A 21,921-nucleotide genomic window follows, 5' to 3' on the forward strand; every position below is an offset into this window, starting at 1 on the left:
CTTAATTTGAAACAGGCTTTCCTCAGGACCAAGTGAGTATGTGTGGGGGTATTAAAATAAATTACAGTGAGTGTGTTTAAGGTTCTATGTGTAGCACACACTAAGGTGCTATATGGGTGAGAAGGGGGTTCCCTCTCGCTTTGACAGTGTTTTGCTGATCAAAGCCTCCTTGGGTCGCCTGGCAGAGAAAGAGACCGAAACTGTCGATCTAGTTCCTCCCTGGACCTGTAATCCTTCTGCGGCGCCGCAGAAGGATTACAGGTCCAGGGAGGAACTAGATCGACAGTTTCGGTCTCTTTCTCTGCCAGGCGACCCAAGGAGGCTTTGATCAGCAAAACACTGTCAAAGCGAGAGGGAACCCCCTTCTCACCCATATAGCACCTTAGTGTGTGCTACACATAGAACCTTAAACACACTCACTGTAATTTATTTTAATACCCCCACACATACTCACTTGGTCCTGAGGAAAGCCTGTTTCAAATTAAGAAAGGCCAGGCTGAAACATGTAGACCACACAGGACACTGGAGGTCATAATCCATACTCCACTGTGTCCGTCTGCCTTTTTAACGTGCCAACAGATACCCAGTTTTATTAAAATAGTCTTTACCCTCGGGTGCTGGGATTTCTGTATGGCTTTTTAAATTTTCACCTTCATACTCACCACATTGCACACTCAGCAATTATACCAGCTCCGCAGTAATCTGGCGTCGAAGCACACCCGGGGCACGTTAGGTGCCACTGCGGTGGGGCCCGATGATGAAGCATGCCACCAACTAGGTTGGTGGGTGAGGGCTTTCAAATAAAACCTACTGGTTTCCCTTGACATACGTACTCCTTTGAGTCTTTTCTACTTAAACCTAGCTAGTCTCTTTTGATTTTGAATATATAAACGGGGATCCAGACTAGCTTACCTAGTCCTCCCTCTCTCCTTTGATTTAGTGAAAATGCAAAGAGTCCCAGGGCCAACATAAACAAATTCAGCAAAAAGTGGAGGGTAAAGGCAAAACGTTTGGGGGTGACCTTGCAGAGGGGGGCAGGTCCAACACTTTAGAGACATCAGTAAAATATATTAATTTAATATCAACTCTGCCCTTTTATCACAGTTTTTGGATGCTCTCAAGACCTACATTAGGAGACAGATGATCAGATGTTGGACTGCTGCCAAAAGGATGCCAGGAACCAAAGAGATTCACCTTTGACACTCTTTAAAACAGTTAAATGAATGGCACATCAGGCTTTTACAGTCCTGAGATCGAATATGTGAATGAGCAGTAATAGAGAAATTTGCTAAATGGTAACAAATAACACTCTTCTCCACAGAAAAAACATGCGGACAAGCAAAATTCACTAGATAAAAGGGCATACAATTGGGACTGTGCTACCGGAGATGGCAAAAAACTCTAGCGAAATAAAAATATATCTACAAATATAGCTACTTCTGTTTGACCCTGAAAGGCAACACCGTTGAAATAATAGACTTGTTCAGTCATTTTTATATTCAACTATGCAAGACACAAACCAGAGAGCGACAATTTTGAGATACAGAAGAAAGCTTTTTTTAAACCAAATCGCTTTTCAAAAATTTAAAGAAAACCTATTTTGCCTATATTTTGTTATAATGTTTTGCACAAATAATCATACAAAATACGTAATCTGGGTTTACTAATTGTTCTTTAATTTAATGTGTCATTGGCTGTAGAGTAACTCAGTCCAATGTATAGTGGGTGATGTTTTGGTGTGCCACCTCTTGGAGGAGACTGATAAGCAGCATTACACACCAATGACACAACCTTAAAAGAAATGAATGGACCGTAATCATAAAAATGTTATGAGAAGCTGCAAAAATTAGCAAAAATCAAATAAGAAATATGAGCTTTTTGAGAATTATTCACTTCATTCATCTAAATACCGCAGCAAATGATTCATCACTTTATCTAGATCACCACTCTCATAGGTGTTCATTTTGGTGGTATTGACAATTCGAAGTACTTACTGCAAAATAAAATGAATACAGGAAAAAAACAAGTGAGATCGCTGAAAAAACACATAATCGACTCTTATCTTGCACAGGACCTTTGTGCATAGAGCTAGCTGATGTTACTGAGGTGCTGAAATCAGTCTGCACTCAGCCAACTAATGAGAACTTCTTCCGGTGGAAGCAGCTGTAGTGGAAATCCATTTCTGCTGCTTCAAATCATGCCAATGACTGTAGCAATACACCGCTGTGTTGTATATGGCTCTGTAGGTTTGACAGTCTACATTCAACTTTAACTCTTTGGTTGAATTCTTATGTAAAAGAAGAGGCCTTCTTTGTTACACACATTAGCCCCTATAAAACAAACAATATCTCCCATTTAGGTGGGTGGCGGCTTATTAAGTTGGGTAGCAGTACCCACACTGAGAGGGGCCACATACATTTTTCCTTTCTTCATTAAGGCATGTAAATGTAAAAGTATTTGTATAGCACACCGAATCGACCCCCGAAGGCGTATCTCAGGCGCTTGTACGCATACCGCTGTGGGACCCTTCCTGGCTTTTCCCTGTGAAGTGCCCACTCCTGGGCACCCCCAAGGTGAAGCCAGGCCACCTAGCGTTGTTGGGGCCGTTGTGGAGATTAAGCAAGCTATTGCCCAGAGTTGCAGAGTGGGACCCATGATTGGAATAGGCACTGAGGCGTGAATTATCAGGTCCGCAGAAATTGAGCCCAAGATCCGCCGAGGCGGGAATTGAACCCTGGTCCCAGGCTTGACCTCTGCATCAGGGTCTGCCGCCCTAACCATTGAGCTACACTTCTCCACATGTCTGCAAGACCACAAATGGAAATTATTCTGCTGGGTGAAAATGTGGGATTGTGCAACTTGTATCTCTTCTGTACACCCCAGAGGCTCATGGGACCTGTGCAGGTCGTCTTGGTGTCCAATACACAGAATTTGCAACGTAAAATATTTGTTTAGTTTCTATCCCCTTTCGCTATTCTTCCATGCAGGCTCCATGACACTCGCTTTGCATTCAGAGCTGGAGGCATCACAAGTGGGGTCATCTGCAGGCTGACAGCAGTGGTAGGTCATGTGCAAAGGGAACAACTTTTCCTCTCTTCATTAAGAAGTGAGCTTAATGAGAACCTTCACAAAATGTTAAATTGTAGAGCAAAGGCTTTGCATAAAAAAAAATTCTTAGGAATTAATCCTGTTCCACGGTATTTGACAATTGACAAGGGTCTATACATATCAGCACCTTTCCCGATAGACACAGAATGGGTGGAACCCTTTGATGCATCAGGTCACACCTTCACTCACACCACCACACCCCTGCTTGGAAAAGGTTTGATGGAAATATAGCATGTTAGCAAGGTTGTAGAGCTTCCATCTCTTACATGGTATGTGATATTTGAAGGCACCTTTCTTAGGGGAGCAAATCTGCAAATCTCACTTGCACGCACTTTCTTTCTAACTGGATAATATATTAACCCTGAAAAAGTTATGGAGGCTTTAGATCGCAATCTCAGACAAATGACCCAAGTGTCTTTTCAAGAGTATTGGCAGTTGTTTACCGTATGATTTGTGTAATTCCAAAATTTGTAAATATTTGGAATGAACATTTTGATTTTGTTTACAGTATTGTAGCTATCCACCTTGAACCTAATCCACAGATTAGTTAACTTGGATGAATAGCACTGTGCTGCACTAGAGAGAAGTAATGTAACTGGTTATTTTTTGGAATGCTGCTTACCCGTTCCTTAATCTCACACAAATGCAAAGTCACTTTGGAAACTTTTCGAACCAGGAATAGTGAGTGTTATTTTGCGAAGCAAATTGGGACCATGAGTAGGTTTGATACAATATGGAAAAGATATGTACATTTTGGTATCAACTTATGAAAATAGAGCAACATGATTAGGGCCATATTATCAAGAAAGGGCGATACATTATCGCCGCTTTTATCGGCAGGAAACTGCCGCTAAAGCGGCGATAATGGACTTGATATTATGAATTCCCATAGAAGACCAGGTTCTGGTGTTAACCTGGGCTTCTATGGGAATTCACAAGGGCATATTATCAAGCCCATTATTGCCGCTTTAGCGGCAGTTTCCTGCCGATCAAAGCGGTGATAATGTATCGCCCTTTCTTCATAATATGGCCCTTAGATCGGTAGCCAAGTGGGCGGAAAGCCTTCATTCAATCTCTGTACAGAAGGGATTGACACCTGAATGTCCATCTTTTTGCTATCCTTGTTGTCCATATGATTAAAAAACTATTTGTAACCTTTGCTTTTAGTGCAGTCTGAATTTTAAATACTGAATGTTTTGTATTAACTTTTTCGAGTCTAAATTCCTGAGTAAAAATAATTAATTAAAAGCTGGATTTTTACCCCCAACTGTCAGAAGTACTGCCCATCACAACCACAAATCAGGTGATATAGTACTGTAGGCCAGAAACCTGAGACAGTCAGGAAGCACTGTTCACTCTTTAGGCAATGTCACTCATTTTCTTTTATGGTAGCCTGGCAGTGACCTGTAGAGAAGCATGTGTCCACTTGCAATCTTCCGTAAGGGTCACAATATTCAGGTAGCACAGAGGTCTTTTTTGGAATGCATGACAGATCTGAGCGACTCCGCCAGAGCATTTTCTCTCCCTTCTCCTGACGGAAGGATCAGTGGTGCATAGGTAAACACAGATAAGCACATACCTTAAAATCATCTTACCGGGTATGAGGGTAGTAAAAAACTCAAAATGTTCACAGCTTCCCACCTTTTTCACCACCCCATTAGGTCCGGTGACCAGACTTTAAAGCCAGAAACTGGGACATTTCACAAACAAAGAAGAAGGACTACAATTTTGCATCGACTGTGGGGCACGAAGGGGTTTCAATGAAGCACTACCCAACACAGAAAGCACAGTGAGGCACCAAAATACAACTTTTACACTTAGTATCATCTTTGGTAACTAAGGGCCTAATTACGATGTCGGGCGGACTTGCGCCTGCCCGTCACCGTTGTGGTCTGGAACTGACTGACCATAAGTTGGCGGTTCCGACTGCCGGATTTGGATGCATCCATATCCCAATGGCAGCTTGTGCAGTGGACGGAAAAGGCCCACAGCACAAGCTGCCATTGGGTAATAGATGTTTTCAAACAACCCCGCACCCGGTGGCAGGCACCATACGCTGCATGTAACACGGTGTAGGGGCCCCCAAAGACACTTTCCGACAGCCTTTCCATGTTGGAAAGGCTGACATGAAAAGGCTGTGGGAAAGTGCCATTATAATCCCTACAGCGGAGCCAAGCCTGGTTCTGCCATCGTAAGGGGATTATGGTGGCTTCCTTAAGGAGCCCATCGGAAGAGTATCGGATTCCCCACGCAGGTTTCACTCTGACCGCCAACATCCTAATACAGTGGTCGGTCTAAAACCTACGCTGCCAGGTGGAAAGCCTCAAACAGCTGGTTAGAGGCTTTCTGTCCCACATCATAATTGGCCCCCAAATTGCTTTCTGCTAGGGACCGCTAAGTACGTTTGCACTGGAAAACTTGCCTCGCTCTGATTTCAGTCAACCCATTCTGAAAACATATGTGATAAATTCACTGAAATTTGCCAGAATTGTGAAAAACCAGGACTATCTTGACAAATCCAGGATGCCTGTTCTCTCTGACATAAAGGTAAATGACTAATAGACACAATTTCACTTTTGTTCTGTGAAACTCGTAACTGGATGCAATACACAAGATTTAACAATTCACACTTCTGATGTTCGATGCCCTCTGTTTAAATGCCACTTATCCCATTAACTTGAAGGCTTTGGGCAGGTTAAGCCTACAGGTATTTGCCACTACCTGGACTGTACATTCTTCAATAATCAGAACCAGGTGTTTGGGAGTATCACATGACATGATCTTGCACTCTTGTTATTGCAATATGGTTGTTCCTCTATGTGGGTGAGATACACACTGTTAAAAACTGTTCCCCCACAACAAATCACATTTTTCTCAGAACAGCAATTTAAGTGTTGGATGAGAACTTTGCATCAGTCAACTTCGACTTGAGGTCACAAAATCCCAAAGCAGTATTATAACCCTCCTTATACCAGTATCCTCACACTTGTACAAAGGGGTGTGTGAAAACACATCATTTTATTGAGGAAGCTGGGCAAAGTGCACAAAAGTGATGCTTCATGATGGTGCAAAGTTTGTATTTTTTTAACCAAAATCACCTGCCAGTGAGAAGTAGCTGTTGGAAACAAATGACAGAAACTTTTCCCTCAGCAACATTTTTTCTACAAAGCATTTTATTTACAGGACATTTGTAAGACTACAAAAAGGTGTAGTCGGGTTTTTCGCCCGCAGTGTTCTTTGGCAGACTTTCTTTTCATTCATGGCGTTCAAAAACTTGGAAAAAGGTTTACCAAATCCTCACAAAGTTGAAATTGAAGCGATTTTACACAGTTCCCGCCCCCCACCCGTGCCTTACTTTTGCCCTCTTGCACTAATTCAACACTACAGGAAGAAATCTCAAAGAAAGTTGAGTTTGGCTGAACATTTGCGATCTAGGGTTATTTAACTGCACCAATCCTAATGTAACTCTTTCAGTAAAGGACAGATAAACTGACTTAAAGTTCGAACAAAGGATAAAAATACCAGGTTAGAAGAACTAATTGCCACATTTACTTTCCTGGCATTTCCATCCTTTGCTTTCCTAGTTAAGTCAAAAACAATTATTGATATGACAAAAACCTGTTTTTTTTACTTAACTAGGAAAGCAATCAGCTGATACCACAGTGATGAAATATTAAGGGATTTAAAGTCAACCCATAAAAACTTTGCCGATTCCCAACCCAATTTCATCCAAATGATATTCAGAAATAGGAATATGATGCTCCCATTTCATGATAACAGTGATCTGGCTAGTGCTTTTATGAAGTAAGACCCCGCATCCAGGATGTACGGTTTGATTATAGAACAGGTATCAAACTCTTGCTTTGTTTAAACAAAACATAATATTCAGATGACAGAGTCCCATCCCTAATAGAGGTAAAAATACTAAACACTACTGAAAAATGATAAAAGGCAAGGAAGGGTGTTGTCTTGGGTTACAAAAATATTGCATTGGGTAAGGTTCAATTTTCGTCTCTGACCTCCATTCCATGTGTGAATTTTGGCATGTTGTGCCTGACACTATTTAGGGCTCTCAATCATAAAGCAGATATTGATCGCTATGTAATTACCTCACCTGTAGAACACCAGTCTGAACATGAAAATGTTTAGGTCGACACACAAAATGACAGAATGTAGATTGATATAAGTTCAGCAACCCATACATTTGAGCTTTCACTACACATGATCTTGAATGTGGGCTGCCAAGTTACACTATCAACTTACACACAGACATTTGCGGCTCAATCCACAGTTGGGTAAAGATTGATATCTATCGGAAATGTTTTGGAAAAAGGATATTATATATCTGTTGTACTTATTCCTGCTGATTCAACTACGTACAAGAAACTACAAGGACTACGCTACTTTGATTTACAACAATATCACTTTCAGAAAGTGGGCTAATAATTTGGGAAGTGGAACCATTGCCAACAAAATATATATTCACCCTGGTAATGGCATCACAAGTCTAAGTGAAACTGTGCTAAACCCTAGAAGCTATAACATAAGCAGCAGACAATTCCCCCTGCAACTGTGTTAATTTCAAGCAGTACCAATAATCCTAAAACCAACAAACCACCTCAGTAAAGTTTCAAACCATATTTGAAAAGAGAGAACAATTCAGGAAGCAAAAACAATCAAAATTACGCTAGGGTAATGAACTCCTGCTTTTTAAAGTTTTAAGGTAAAAAACACTTAGAAAATGAAAAGTCCAATCTAAAGTCTTAGGGGCATATTCCCAAGGGCATTATCGCCGCTTTAGCGGGAAAAATTCCCGCTAAAGCGTCGATAATTGTATCGCCCTATTACCTAGCTGTCGCTAACACCAGTTAGCGACAGCTAGTAGGAGATAGCGGCCATTTAGGTGCCCACTCTGCATGTCAGCGATAATTATCGCTAATGACATGCAAAGTGGGCGTGCCAAGATGTTAGCGACTGGAAACAGTCGCTAACATCTTTATCTCCTATTACCAACTTTTGGAAATAATCGTGCTAAGCGCGATTATCTCCAAAAGCTAACGCCTGGCCTGAGCTGTTCTTAACCATGTTATCCAATGGTAGGTGGATAACATGGCTAAGAGCATTTGCTCGGTAATGCATGAATATTGCGGACTTTACAGCGATATTCATGCATTTCGGCCGATTTTTATCGCTTAGGAGATAAACCTTGATAATATCAAGGCTCCTAAGCGATAAAAATAGGCGAAGCTCGGCGATATTATTTTGCCCGCTGACCAAGCTTAGCGATAATTATCGCTATAGCTTGGTAATAGGCCCCTTAGTTCGCAGTTCGGAAGGAGCTAAGCATGATAGCAGACTTATCACAATGTATCAGAGGTCGGACACACCAGTCGGGTTGCCCTGTTTGATCTTTTTCCTTCTGACTAAGGGCCAGATTTACAATCTTGCGGATGACTAATTTCTCTGCCAGGGTGATGGAGTAAATCACTCCATCACTGCGACAGAGGCACTGGCCACCAGATTTTGAAATGATCTGCAAGTTATTTCTTAATGCATTTTTACGAATCACTGTCACAGCGACTCCTGGCAATGCTTTTTGCAGTTTGGTGCAGGGCTCTGTCAACATGACAGAGCCCTGCACCAAACTGTTTTCTTTTTTCTTTTCAAAAAGAATATCTTGAGGTGGGATTTTCCTTTCGAAAATGCTAAATACAATGTTCCCATGATGAGGGGCGCATTTAGCACCTTTCACCAATCCCATTTCAAATAGGTGGGACAAATTAGAGATCGGCCTCTGATGGTCCTTCCTCCCAATGGCATCGGAGGGTTTAATCACAACGGAGACAGAATAGTCTTGGATGTGATTAGGCCAAAGGTTCTCATGCATCTAAGTTCAGTAGGCAGACCATTATGTTGGTGGTGAGCATACTTCGTTGCCATTGCCGATATGTAAATGGAGCCCTAAGTCTATTTTTTGGAAATCAAAGTCTTCCACCACCGCATGTCCTCCAAGGCAGAGCCGACAGGGGTCACTTGAAGCTGGATATGACGTTGTTGAGCTGCAGCTGAAGCCATTGGCTATGGTTCCAAAGGCTTTGAGCAGGACAAAGCTGCATTTCAAAGCTTCCGAGTGAGTTTTGTTACTGGGATTGATTAGTCCCAAGCTCAAGCTAATCTCTTAGGATTTAGTCACATTTCTGGTTCTCAAAACCCACCCAAGAGGCAAGGCTGAAAGCACAAGGCCAGATGCCTTTACCATGAAGTCCTGCTGAACCAGTTTTTAACACTGTAACAAGTTCAAAATGGCACACATCAGATTTCTTTCCCACCTAGGGTGTGCTTTCTTTGATAGATCTCCATACCTTGTGCAGGTCCTCTGGAGGTGGGAAATAACAGCTAAGTTCCACTTTTCTAAAAAGGCTGGGTAACTTCTTTCTGGTCACTTGAGCAGACTCCAGTTCCTTTGGTAAAACTTCTGGGGACAAACTTTCTCTATTGCCAGGGCTCTTGCAGGGGCCCGTCCTCTGTTGTCACCTTAGAAACCTGCATTGTTCTGCTTTTTATGTCCCTGGAGCTAGCAAAGCAGAGCCCAGGCATAATGGGGGTTGGGAGCACACGGCCTCACAGTCCCAGGACAGTTCGCCCCTTTGCATCCTGGTAAATGCAGTACACAGTTCAAACTTACTTCAAAATTAGCTGGAGTTTTTCACCAAAGTTGGCGCAGACATTGCTGTATATCTCTAGACAAGTGTTTCTGGGTTGAGCCCGTCTTCAGTAGAGAGCAGCAGTATTAGAGAGCAAAGAAAAATCATCTGGGGTTGCTGGAAATGCTACCAAGAGCCCAGACATGTAGCCCTTGGAGCGCAGTTCCAGAACCTATGAGCCAGCTCGAGTGAGGAGCTTCTGATACTTCTTTCTTCCGACAAGAAGTTCATTTTCATAGATAGTCTTCCCAGCTCCAGAAATGTTCTGAAGAGGTGATGGTATAAGGCTTAAACGTGTATTACTCTCAGTGATTAGAGAATTTGTTGTACCCAGTCCAGTCTACTTCCTCACTCTAGCTCTGCCTCATTTTGCAGGACTTCCTTTCTACGTTCCTTTTCAAATTCCCAAAAAGTCTAAATAAAACATAGATAACTTCTTCATCCATTAGAAAGGGCTCTGGCTGTTACAAAACCATTTCCCAGCATATATTTGATCTTTTCCGTCTATCCAGGCCAAGAATTGTTTTTCGCCCTACTGGGCCTAGACCCAGAAAGTCAAGTTGAGCTCTGCAAATTAATTGGAGGAGGTCCATTTGGCATCTCCAAGTCAAACGAGGTAGTGTGAAGGCTTAGTGTAAAGACTCTCTTTGTTCGGCCAACTGTTCAGTTGTCCACTCACAGGACTAACCTCTCTTGAGTGGCAAGCTGTTAATAACACATCTGCCTTCTTGTTCCAAGAAGCCACACCAATATTCTCTGCAAAGTATTCAAAAAGAGATGGATTTAATGATTGAATTAATCTCAGCCACTGGTAATTGCTTCGGGCCGCATACCATTCCATTGTGATTTTGCACACCATTTCACCTCAGTTTGGGCCCACCCATATGCAAAGCATTCTGGAGAGCCTCTGGATTGCTTCTATTCTGGTTCAGAGAGGACCTTGTGGGGCAGTTTGGGTTGGGGAAGTGTCAAGACTGCTTTGCATATGGCTGGTTCAAAACTGAGGTGACATGGTGAGCCAAATTACAATCGACTGGGATGGAGGCCAGAGTAATTACCAGTGGCTAAGATTAAGTCAAGCATTCCCTCCATCACTTTTTATATACTTGATCAGTAAAGGTATAAAAAATTTACTTTCAACATGAAATTAGGGGCTGATTCACAAAGGTAATCTGAGACAAAAGTCTAACTTTACGACGTTTGGTATTCACAGAGATCATTTACGAGTCGTATCCTTATTTCCGCAGTTGGGCCGGAAATAAGGGCAGGATGAAGTGTAATCAATAGGCCAGAATGCAATTTTTACAAAAGGGAACATTAGGAACGTGTGATAAATGGTAGAGGTCATGAAAATCAGTTTGGCAGGGAAAAGAGTTTGGCCAGACACTACATTATATCCCAGAAAAGTTTGCTCCTTTGCATCATGGAACAATTTGCGCTCCCCTCAGTGTTGACTGTAGTGTTAACACTCCAGTCAATACTAAGGGTGCTCCCCTTAGTGTTGACTGGAGTGTTGACACTACAGTCAACACTGAGTGGAACGCAAATTGTGCACTGGGTGTACCATGATCCAAAGAAGCAAACTTTGCTGGGATATAATGTTGTGTCCGGCTACACCCTTTTCCCTGCCCAAACTGATTTTCATGACCTCCTCTACTATTTATCACATATCCCAATGTTCCCTTTTGTAAAAATTGCATTCTGACCCATTGATTACGCTTCATCCGGCCCATTCTGCAGAGTACAGTCTGAGCTGGAGCATACGGCCCAGGTGCAGAGAGTACGGCCCGGGTGCGGACAGTACGGCCTGACTGCGGACTTGAAGATACGACTCATAAATGATCTCTGTGAATACCAAAAGTCGTAATGTTAGACTTTTTTCTCAGATTACCCTTGTGAATTGGCCTCTATGATTTTGAAAACTGATTGCAAAATTCTTTTGAATAATTTTTCTCTCATTTTCCAAGATATGCATTAGGGTTTTAATAAAACCAAGACCTGCTCATGGAGAACCCAGCAATAAGTAGACAGTGAAAAGGAGCTTCTGGATATTCAAACACTAACGGCCTGATAATGATGAGGTTAGGAAAGCATTCTAACCTAGGGCAGATTACAGTGCGGTTTGGAAGGCCTCCTAATGGCATTTGCTCCTTCTGAATTGGATCGGGAACGTGTCTTCCCGACCGAGGGCCAGGTTACTATGGGGTTAGGAGCATAGGCTCCCATAGAAGTCAATGAGAGTCCAAACAAATTGTATCTAGAAGCACCTGGATGCATCATACTTGGTCGGTCGTACTCTCCCGCTCTGAGTCATTCGCCAACCATTTCCAAACCAATTAGATAGGGAAGATTGCCTAACCCCATTGTAATTGGGCCCTAAATAGTAGCAATCCAGTATGTAGTTTGCCACTTTCTTTTTATATTTAACACACAGCCCTGTGGGCTTAGAAGGCACATATTAGGGGTGACATACCATTTATATAAAAATAGGTTTTCCATCATAACAAAGGGCACTTTCCCTTCCCTGTGCCATTGCAGTGCTTTTAAACTGCAGACCCACCCGAGTGTAGTGATGTTTCTGACAGTCATATATTTTTTATCATATATCAGTGGCGGCTCATCTCCAAGAGCAGAGTAGCATAGCCCTGCCTGCTGCAAGCGCAGCAGGCAAAAAAACATAAATTAAAAGGCATATTAAGGGCATTTTAATGTTGTCACCAGCTTGTGATGTGTACAGAGTGAGTGTGAGGCAGGGAGCAGGGCTGAATCCTGCTATTTCCAGATTACTGCTGCCCCTTTCAGTGCACTTGTTGGGTTCACTGGCTGGCTACCTACAGCCAGCCCAACATGCTCCACGTAGACCCAGCGATTGCTGGCTCAAGCCCCCAGCCTCAAAATGAGTGCCGATTAGCCTGCCCCGACCAATTCTGGAGCTGTTCTCACACTGATGAGAGGAGCTTCAAGATTGATTGGATTTGCGTTCCACTGAGCAGGAAGAAAATCCTTCCATTCCTGCTCATGGACGCTGGAGAGAGAAGTGCCATGCTGGGGAGAAGAAGTACGGCATTTATGGTGAGTTTGTTGACATCTCGCCCTACCATACATTTTAACCAGTAGCCACCACCGTCATAAATGTGAGTGGTGTAAATACACACCATAGCCTCCACCTATAACATTTAACACCTTTGTCATGGGTGGATTTTCAGCACAATCGCCCCCCCCCCCATTGCTTTATTGGAACGTAAAATAAACCAATTGGGTGGAAAAAAAATTAACAGCACCATTGTAGGTGGAAAGCACATGCACTGTGAAAGAATTACAGTGCACAAAGTCCTGATATAAAATAGGTTCCAGTGAAAGTTGAAAAATATTAGAGTGAACATGCAGAACAGGTGACTTCATCAATCGCTAAAAATAGCAATCCACTTTTAGATCTCTGTCATCTTTGATCATTGTTATACATTGTTGGCATCCAGCCAACAATCTGTATTATGTTATAAGATTTGTGTTTCTGTCATGAAGGACATGTTTCCTTTAAGCTAAAACACACGCAAAATGTCTTCAGGCTTGTTTAAAAACTTTAAAAACTCTTCTGAACCTTAAATATGATAGTAAACATTTGAACCTGAATTTGCTCCTTGTACCACCTTCTTTGCATAAAAACTCATTGTAAGGCCACTACAGAGTCATTTCAGTACTAACTTAATTATATATTTAGAGCAGTTGCCTGGATTTGATCTTAGGGTCCAACTGCTAACTTTGTGACCTGAGTTCTAAATCTCGCTGGCACTTGACTGAAAATGTTGTGATTTCTAGAAAAACTCTCAATATCTCTGTGCTGACAATCATAAAGATGAGTGAAATGTAAGGCAATTGTAAATATGTGAAAGGGCATTGTGCAATTGAAATGTGTAAACCTAAATTAATGTGTTTGCCATGGTACCGTTTCTCCACTCTCATTTTCCCATTGGTGTGCAGTGGTCTATTACTGGCCAGTGAAGTTCACAATGTATAAATACGCATGCGTACCTTCCATTGATAGATCAATGATTTTTTGTTTACACCCACTCGGAAGTTTTTTTTCATGCAAAATTGATGGAATCAGGAATAAATTATATATAAATCCATTAACCCCACGCTTGGCATCACCCCACCGACTAAGGCCGCTAAAAGTAATCAGCGGATGTTTCTTTTGACATTTAGGACAATGAGGTGTTTGCCATTAGTTTAAACTGACAACGTTTCATGGTACACTCTGCCTAAAAGACTCGTGGTCTACCTAGCTTTTAAAAATAGTTTTACTTTATTAGGTTTGCCAATCACTCATGTTTTTTAATGAGTTACTATTCGAGGTTTATTCTGTCCCTTCTTTAAAACACAGGGGCATATTGTCAAGGGGGTTTATCTCCGCTTTTTTGGCTTTAAAAGCCAAGAAAGCGGAGATAAAATTATCTCCCTATTACCTAGCTGTCGCTAACACCAGTTAGCGACAGCTAGTAGGAGATAGCGACCATCTTGGGCCCCACTTTGCATATCAGTGATATTTATCACTAATGACATGCAAAGTGGGCGTGCCAAGATGTTAGCGACTGGAAACAGTCGCTTACATCGCTATCTCCTATTACCAAGTTTTGGAGATATTCGCGCTAAGCGCGAATATCTCCAAAAGCTAACACCTGCCCTGAGCAGTTCTTAGCCATGTTATCCAATGGGAGGTGGATAACATGGCTAAGAGCATTAGCTCGGTAATGCATGAATATCGCTGACTTTTCAGCGATATTCATGCATTGCGGCCGATTTTTATCGCATTTGTGATAAACTTTGGTAATACCAAGGTTTATCTGCGATAAAAATCGCCGCAGCTTGGCAGTACATTTTTGTCTCTAACCAAGCAATAGCGATAATTATCGCTATTGCTTGGTAATATGCCCCACAATGTGTAGTTTCTGTTTTCTAACAGACCAACAGATACCAATGTTTTAAGCAGTAGCAAACACGTAGCAGCAGCTAATATGTGAATAATGTTTTTTATGTGTGCTCAATGCGTCCCTATATGTCAGACAGGATCTGGCAATTGATGCATTTTGGTTCCAGGTCAAATTCTTCAACTTGCTGAGTCACATTTTTTGCTCTGTCAATTCTGCTGTGTCACACAGATTGTTTCTATCCTCAGGTTCGCCTGCTTTGTCAAGCTACTATGGTGTTCGGAGGCCGTACCTATGCGATTCAGACTACCATTCAGGGAAACAGCTCTCGAATGATATCTATTCATCAGCACTGGGCACAAAGTCATTAACATGTGAGACTTCCTCGGTTCAAGGCTACCCACCCATGCTGGACCCGTATTTCACAGAGTCCTTCGGAGACTACCGTAGCACTTCCCTAACAGCTACCACTGGATCTGTCTTCAGCACAACAGCACTTCCACCAATCCTGCCACACTTCTCTGGAGATTCGCCACATTTCTTACTGGTAAGAATTTGCCTATCAGCATTGTAAAAATTGAATAGGTAGATGAATTGTTTTCCCACCATTTTTCTGTGCTATTGAGTATAAACATGTGAAGTAAAGTAAGCCATTTTTCCACGTCTTACATACTTACATATATGAAACAACATATGGGTTGTAGTAGGTCCCAAATAATTGCTCTCCAGGGGGTAGATTTAAAATACCTTTGGTGCATCTAAGTTCCACTCTGGTGCTCAAGAAGGTAAACCTGTAATTGGAAAACTAAAATCCTGATTTACAAATGTATGAGTTTGGATTGTTCTTACTACAAATTTCACTTGCAATGAGTAAACCACACATCTTTCCATATACATATGCTTAAGAGTAGGTGCAGGAAAAGGAAAGTCGATGAGTTTCAGCAGGTGGCCATAGTATGTGTTGGAATGTCTACTAAATCATACATTTTTTGGTGATGACTGGCAATTTGCATGACTATTGCTAGCCTGTTAAGTCATAGGCCCACTTAACCTACAAGGTGCCTGTCCTCCCAGCGATTAAAACCAGATCAATGCAGCATGATTAAAAATAGTTCCTAGAAGCACCTATATGGTTAATCCTACAAAAAAGAATGATTAAGTGTTCTTTAAAACTGGATGAAGTTATGGAATACTTCAAGGGATGTAGTAGAAAGTCTACTCAACATTGACAGGTTGGGGTAAAAGGGACATTGGGCCCGATGTAGGTAATTCCGATTTACCTACTCTTAAATACCGAATCATACCGATTCGGTATTTAAGAGTAGGTCAATTGGAAGGAGGCAGATGTAGGTAATTTTTAATTTACAATTACCGAATCTGTAAGATTCGGTATTTACCGATTCGGTAAATACCGAATCGTTATTTCCCATTGATTCCTATGGGCCTTTAAGCCCATAGGAATCAATGGGAAATTCCGATTCGGTATGTACCGAATCGGTAAATACCGAATCCTGGCAGGGGGAACGGGGTGTCACTTTGACACGCTGTAGCACCCCAATTGCAGGCTTGTGTGCCATGTGGCACACATACATGCCCTAAGGGCATGTCTGTGTGTCACATGGCATAGGTGTACATGCACAGATGTGCATGTACACTGGAATTCAGTATATTACCACCCAATAGGATTGGGTGGTAAATTACGACTCCTCAAGGGCCTGTGGCACTCTTTGAAGTGCCAGCTACATCTGGATATACCGAATCGGTAAATATACCGATTCGGTATTTTACCGAATCAGTAAATTTACCGATTCGGTAAATTTACTGAATCGGTTAAAAATATGCCCCCTACATTAGAAAACCCTAATACCGGTCGGTAACGGCCGAATTCCGCCGTTACCGACCGGTATTAGGGCTCCTACATCTAGCCCATTATGTACTGTGCAAATGCATATCTCTCTCTCACTACTCCAGATCGCATGCTTTGTGATTAATCCAATCAATCAGAATCTTGTAAAGTACAACTACTCCCCCATGAGAGTCTCAAGACGCTGGGTGGGTGGATAGGACTGGGCCTGCCGATCAGTCGAAGAGCCAGGTCTTGAGTTCTTTCATATATTGCGGCATCAATGGTGATTGCCTGAGTTGTAGAGGCAGGGAGTTCCAAGTCATTTCAGCGAGGTAGGAGAAGGATCCACAGCAGTACATATAGAGAAAAAGTATGCATGGAAATCTAACATTTCAATAGATTTCCTTGTGTACTCCTTGGGATTTTTAAAAATCCCCCAGCAGTGGGAAGTCTAGGCAAATTGTATTAGAAAATCTGTGCTCTGTAGACTTCCGGTTTTGTGTATTTTTCTTACTGAATCAGGCACAACATGCTTGCCCCTAATCTGATATTTTCTTTGTGTTATACATATATATTAACATAGGATGATTCATGTTGTCACCAGCAAAGATGACACTTAACAGGGAGAAACCATTAATTCCACATTGAAATTGAAACTGGTGAACTCACGAGGCCCTTCTCACAAGTAAGCACTGAGAGGGGCTGAGGAGAAGCGTCGCACTACCATATCAAACGATGTACATAGTTTTTTAGTTTAAGGAATGCATTTTTGGATCAATGACCACCAATGTATGACATTTTTAAACATTTATAGTGAGAGTACATAGGACATGGTGCGCCAGATGGTTTTAAAAAATCAGAGCCCTTACAACTGTTCGACTTTATGCGACATCTTTAATACCAGTGTTTTGGCGGGGTTGGTTTCTCACATCTCGAAGAGTGGGACTATAATGAATGCAATTTCTGCAAGTGTCTAATTTAGATACCCTTGAGATCAGTATTAACAGACCCATCACCCTTCTTTTAGTTTTCAGTAAGATCCTTGAAAAATTGGTCTCTGGGCCACTGTCTGACTTTTGGAAACAGACAAAGGGCGTGAACGTCTGGTTAGTGGCTTTTGTCCAAAGTGAGGCACTAAGTCAGACTCTGTTGACGCTAGATAATATCAGGAGTATTTTGAATTAATGGGCATGGAATGGGTTAACCTCCTTCAGTTCTCACCTGCATGTGACACTGTGGACAATGGAATATGGTTCAGCGCTCAGATGAGAAATATCTAGCAGTCATGTTGTTCACGTGGTTTACTTCTGTCTTAATTAAACATTCTCATTCCCTTCTGCTAAATCAATTGACCCACAATCCAGCCGTCAGAATGTAGCAAACTCTGTTAAACTATTTTTACAGTTATTCCTATGGCAAAGAACCTGGCTGTAGCAGAAGGCCTGCTTTCCAAAAAGTGGCTGAGGCTTTCATAAATACACAGACAAATTACAGGTGTAAACTTTATATAAATTATTTTTTATTTTAAGTATTTGAAAAGCACAACCATAATCTCTGACGGCAATAGAGCACTGAACATAGGAGCAGTAGAAAACCTTTTAAGTAAATGGCCTCAACACTATTGGATGCCAAGTTGGCTGAGTGGTTCTGGATGTAGTGGTGGCTCCTCTGCAATGGCGGAGGAGCGCCGCCCCACTGCCTGGCTCAGAGCTAGCAAATATAAATTAAAACAATGTTCTTACATCGTTTTAATTTATTTTTGGCGGCTCTTAGCCAGCGGTGTAGGGAGGGGCGGCGTCTAGGCATAGGAGGGGGGGGGGAGGAATGCTACATGCACTCCACTCCCTAGGTGCTCATGTGTGTTAGGCTGGCTGCCTCAGGCCGACCAAAACACACATACGCACTTAGGGGCAGATTTATGTTAACTGGCGCATCCCCAGGGATGCGCCAGTTAACATGCGCCACAGTGCGCCACAGCTCCGCCAGCCATGGTGCGCCGCATTTATAATGCGGCGCACCATGGTGCAAAAACGGCACAGATGCGTGACGCATCTGTGCCGGAAATGTGTCGCATTGCTGGAGTTGCGTCGCAAGCGCGACGCAGCTCCAGCAAGGCTCGGGGGTGCCCCATTTTAACAATGCTGCGTCAAGACCTACGACTGCTTCAAGCAGGCGCAGGCTTTTGACGCAGCATTGGCTTAAAAGTGACTGAGTGAAATCTCATAGATTTCACTCAGCCACTTTTGCGAGGCGCACCTTGCCCCGGAACGCCCACCCTGCGCCGGAACGCCCACAAGCGGCGCATGGCTTTACAACGTGACGCATCTGCCTAGATGCGTCACGTTGTAAATCGTTCGTAGGGATGCGCCACGTTTACGCCGCCTTGCGTGACGCAACAGCGGCGTAAACGTGGCGCAAGGGCCTCATAAATCTGCCCCTTAGTTTTTCTCCAGCAAAGCTGCATTAAGCAGCTGAGATGGACAAACCCCACAGACTCCCTGGTCTGAGCAGGGCATCGTTTCTGCCTGCTCAGACCAATCCCTATGCTGCTCTGCAGCACGGTGACTGGACTGGGAGTCTGGTCCAGGGGCTGCTGGAACTAGCAGACAGGAAGAGGAGACGCGATGCGGGAGCAGCAGGCGGCAAAAGGTACATTTTCTTTTTTTTTCTTTTTTTTATTCATTCCCCGCCCACCCGTCCTGCGGGACCCCACCCACCCGACCACTCTTTGTTTATGGCGGTTACCACTGTTTGTATGAGAGGGGAGCTAGCTTCCCTCATTCGTACACATTCTAATGATTACAAGGATACGGAAAACCCTATTACTAATGTACTACCTATTTAACTCTAACCTTAGATTCCGGAGTAGGGTGCTACTCGCCACAAAGTGCTTCAATGCCGGGTCGGGGTTAGTAAGCACAATCTAAATATAATTTACAATTACAGTTACAGTTAGGTTATATCACAGTCTTGTGCCCATGACCTTATTCCACACAGCTGTAAAGCTCCATACTTCAACTAGCAAGAGATGATTGATCAGCCCAATGAAAGCTGCCTTCTACTCATGCCAACATTCTTGCTAAACCCAGGAATAAACACGATGGTCCAAAAAAGAGTAAACACTTCAGCAAATCTTACACTCCCTGATGTTTGCCATAAGAAATGAGACATTCTGGGCTGCAATCTTTATCATTTGAAGGGAATATTTAGATTGCAGCGTACGAAATATTGCAGTACAAAATCTGGCAAATCTGCATTCTGGACCTCAGCAAAAAAATTAGTGGGCAAAAAAACAAAAGAACAATTGTACTATAGGATACGAAGTAACTTTTAATTGCACATTGTAAAAACTTTTTTTTTTAATCAACGTTTTGACAGATCTATTTTACTGTTGGTTTCAAGGTGAGTTTCGAGCAGTCATGGAAGAAGCTTAAAGGCCTCATTCTAAGTCTGGTTGAAGAGTATTCTGTCACAAACGTGTCATATCCTATCTGCTTTAATTAAAGTGCGTTCGAAATAACGTATTTACAATATGACGGATGGGATAATTCGCAAGTTTTGTGATAGAATAACTGGTTAACCAAACTGTAGGTGATTCTGCAGGAAAATGTACTCATTCTCGAGAATCTCTAATAGGCGTCCACGTTTCCAATAAAATGTCCCTGTACTTAATTTTTCCTGGTTCCTTGGTTCCCTGATTCCCATAATTCCCTTGTTTCCATTTTATTGTGGGACCCTGAATACACCCTCTTTCTCTTCCGTTCACACATTTTAGATGCGTATGGGCTCTATATCATTCAGGGTGAAAATGCAAGAAACCAGTTCTAGTGAATAATTCGTCTTTAACATATTTTCTGATTTTTTTCCTAATGCATTTCCCTGCAGTTGATTTTTCCAGATTCCTATTGATACCTTATTTCCATAATAAAAAAGGGAATTCCTAGTGTGCCTCAGTTTCCTCTTCCCGGTCTGCACCAATACTCAAGTCTGTTTCTTTCACTTATTCCCTCAAATTTGTACTTTTTTCTACATCTTTTCTCATCCACCACCATCATAAACTGGTATCTCTACCCCTACTTACAACCTATTACCTCTTCCCCAGTTGGTACCCTAGTTCCTTTGTCCCTACAATATCTTCCTTCCTGATACTCTTCCTAGCACAATCATATTGCTAAACACTATTGTAAACACCCATACCTACATACTTGCCTTATTTTTTCTCATCTAATGCTACCTTCAGTAAAGTAGCTCAAGCCTTATCGGTACCCAAGAAACTCCAAGCGTACCTATGCACTAATATCTCTTACATATCTATACCTTAAAACGTCTACCGCCTACCTATACCTTTGTACCAGAGCTCTACAGAGTGAAACATCTCTGCTCTTGCTTATACCCAACTGACTATCTCTGCTGTTATCAAATTCATATTCTTTACAATTAACATTCATCTATAAAAAGGGTAGACACATTTTCCATGTTGTAATTGATCACAGCTTCTCCCATATGACTGACGTTTACACTTACTTCAACAGAGAGATTCCTGGGAGCAGCCGGTTCCAGACAGCATCAGCCAATCAGATGTCTTATGTCCAGATACCCTGCAAACGGTATCATCGTCTACCTCCAACTGCCTCACACCTCATCATGATCCAGCAAGCGGCTCATCGTACAGGAGCTCAAGCCGGAGTTCTGCCCTCCCCGGGACTCAGACGTACTCCCTGCATGCCCTCGAGGACGGACACTACCCTTCAAGCTTTTCCACAACACCGTCTTATTCATTCTCGCCATTTATGACTGTTCCAAATGAGTTAACGACCAAAATGTCCCATTTCTCATCTGAAGAGAACTCTGAGGCAAGCACACTGCATGACACCTCCTCCTGGCCAAAGGAAGATGGAAGTGTTGTTTGGGGATCTTATGAATTCAGGCGAAACTACTAAGTACTATTACTGGACTTCGTTTTTTTTTTGGCAGGTTGTGTTAGTGAATACCAGCAAAGTAGTGTCAATTCCCTGTATTTTAATGGAGATTATTCATTTGTTTAAGTGATTGTTTGAATGTAGGTGTTGTAAGCCATATTTCTTCATTATATTTTTTCTTTCTTGTCAGAGTGTTCCTTAACTTTCAAGGCTACTTTAACAGAAGTCTTCAAAATATTGGGTTCATTTTTACCATGGAAAAATCGATCACACTAATTAATTCTACATTAAGAATATTGGATATATCAAAATGCTGCAATTATTTAGTTGCTCTCTATTGAGCAGGACATTTAACCCTAAGAATATTTTTAAGGGTCTCATTACGATGCTGGCGGTCAGACCACCAACAGCTCCTCAGT

At 42.3% G+C, this 21,921-nt stretch overlaps 1 protein-coding gene across 1 annotated transcript in view; it reads left to right on the forward strand.

The window, feature by feature from the left end:
• Nucleotides 1–21,547, forward strand: part of POU2AF2 (POU class 2 homeobox associating factor 2) — a 316,692-nt gene extending 295,145 nt beyond the window's left edge. The window contains exons 4-5 of the mRNA XM_086958841.1: nucleotides 14,986–15,284; nucleotides 21,116–21,547. Coding sequence (XP_086814967.1) covers nucleotides 14,986–15,284; nucleotides 21,116–21,523 — 707 coding nt within the window. The 3' untranslated portion in view covers nucleotides 21,524–21,547. The remainder of the gene's footprint in view (nucleotides 1–14,985; nucleotides 15,285–21,115) is intronic.
• The last annotated feature ends 374 nt before the right edge of the window (nucleotides 21,548–21,921 follow it).

This window comes from Lissotriton vulgaris, chromosome 2_1, assembly GCF_964263255.1.
Source record: "Lissotriton vulgaris chromosome 2_1, aLisVul1.2, whole genome shotgun sequence".
Classification (NCBI taxonomy): domain Eukaryota; kingdom Metazoa; phylum Chordata; class Amphibia; order Caudata; family Salamandridae; genus Lissotriton; species Lissotriton vulgaris.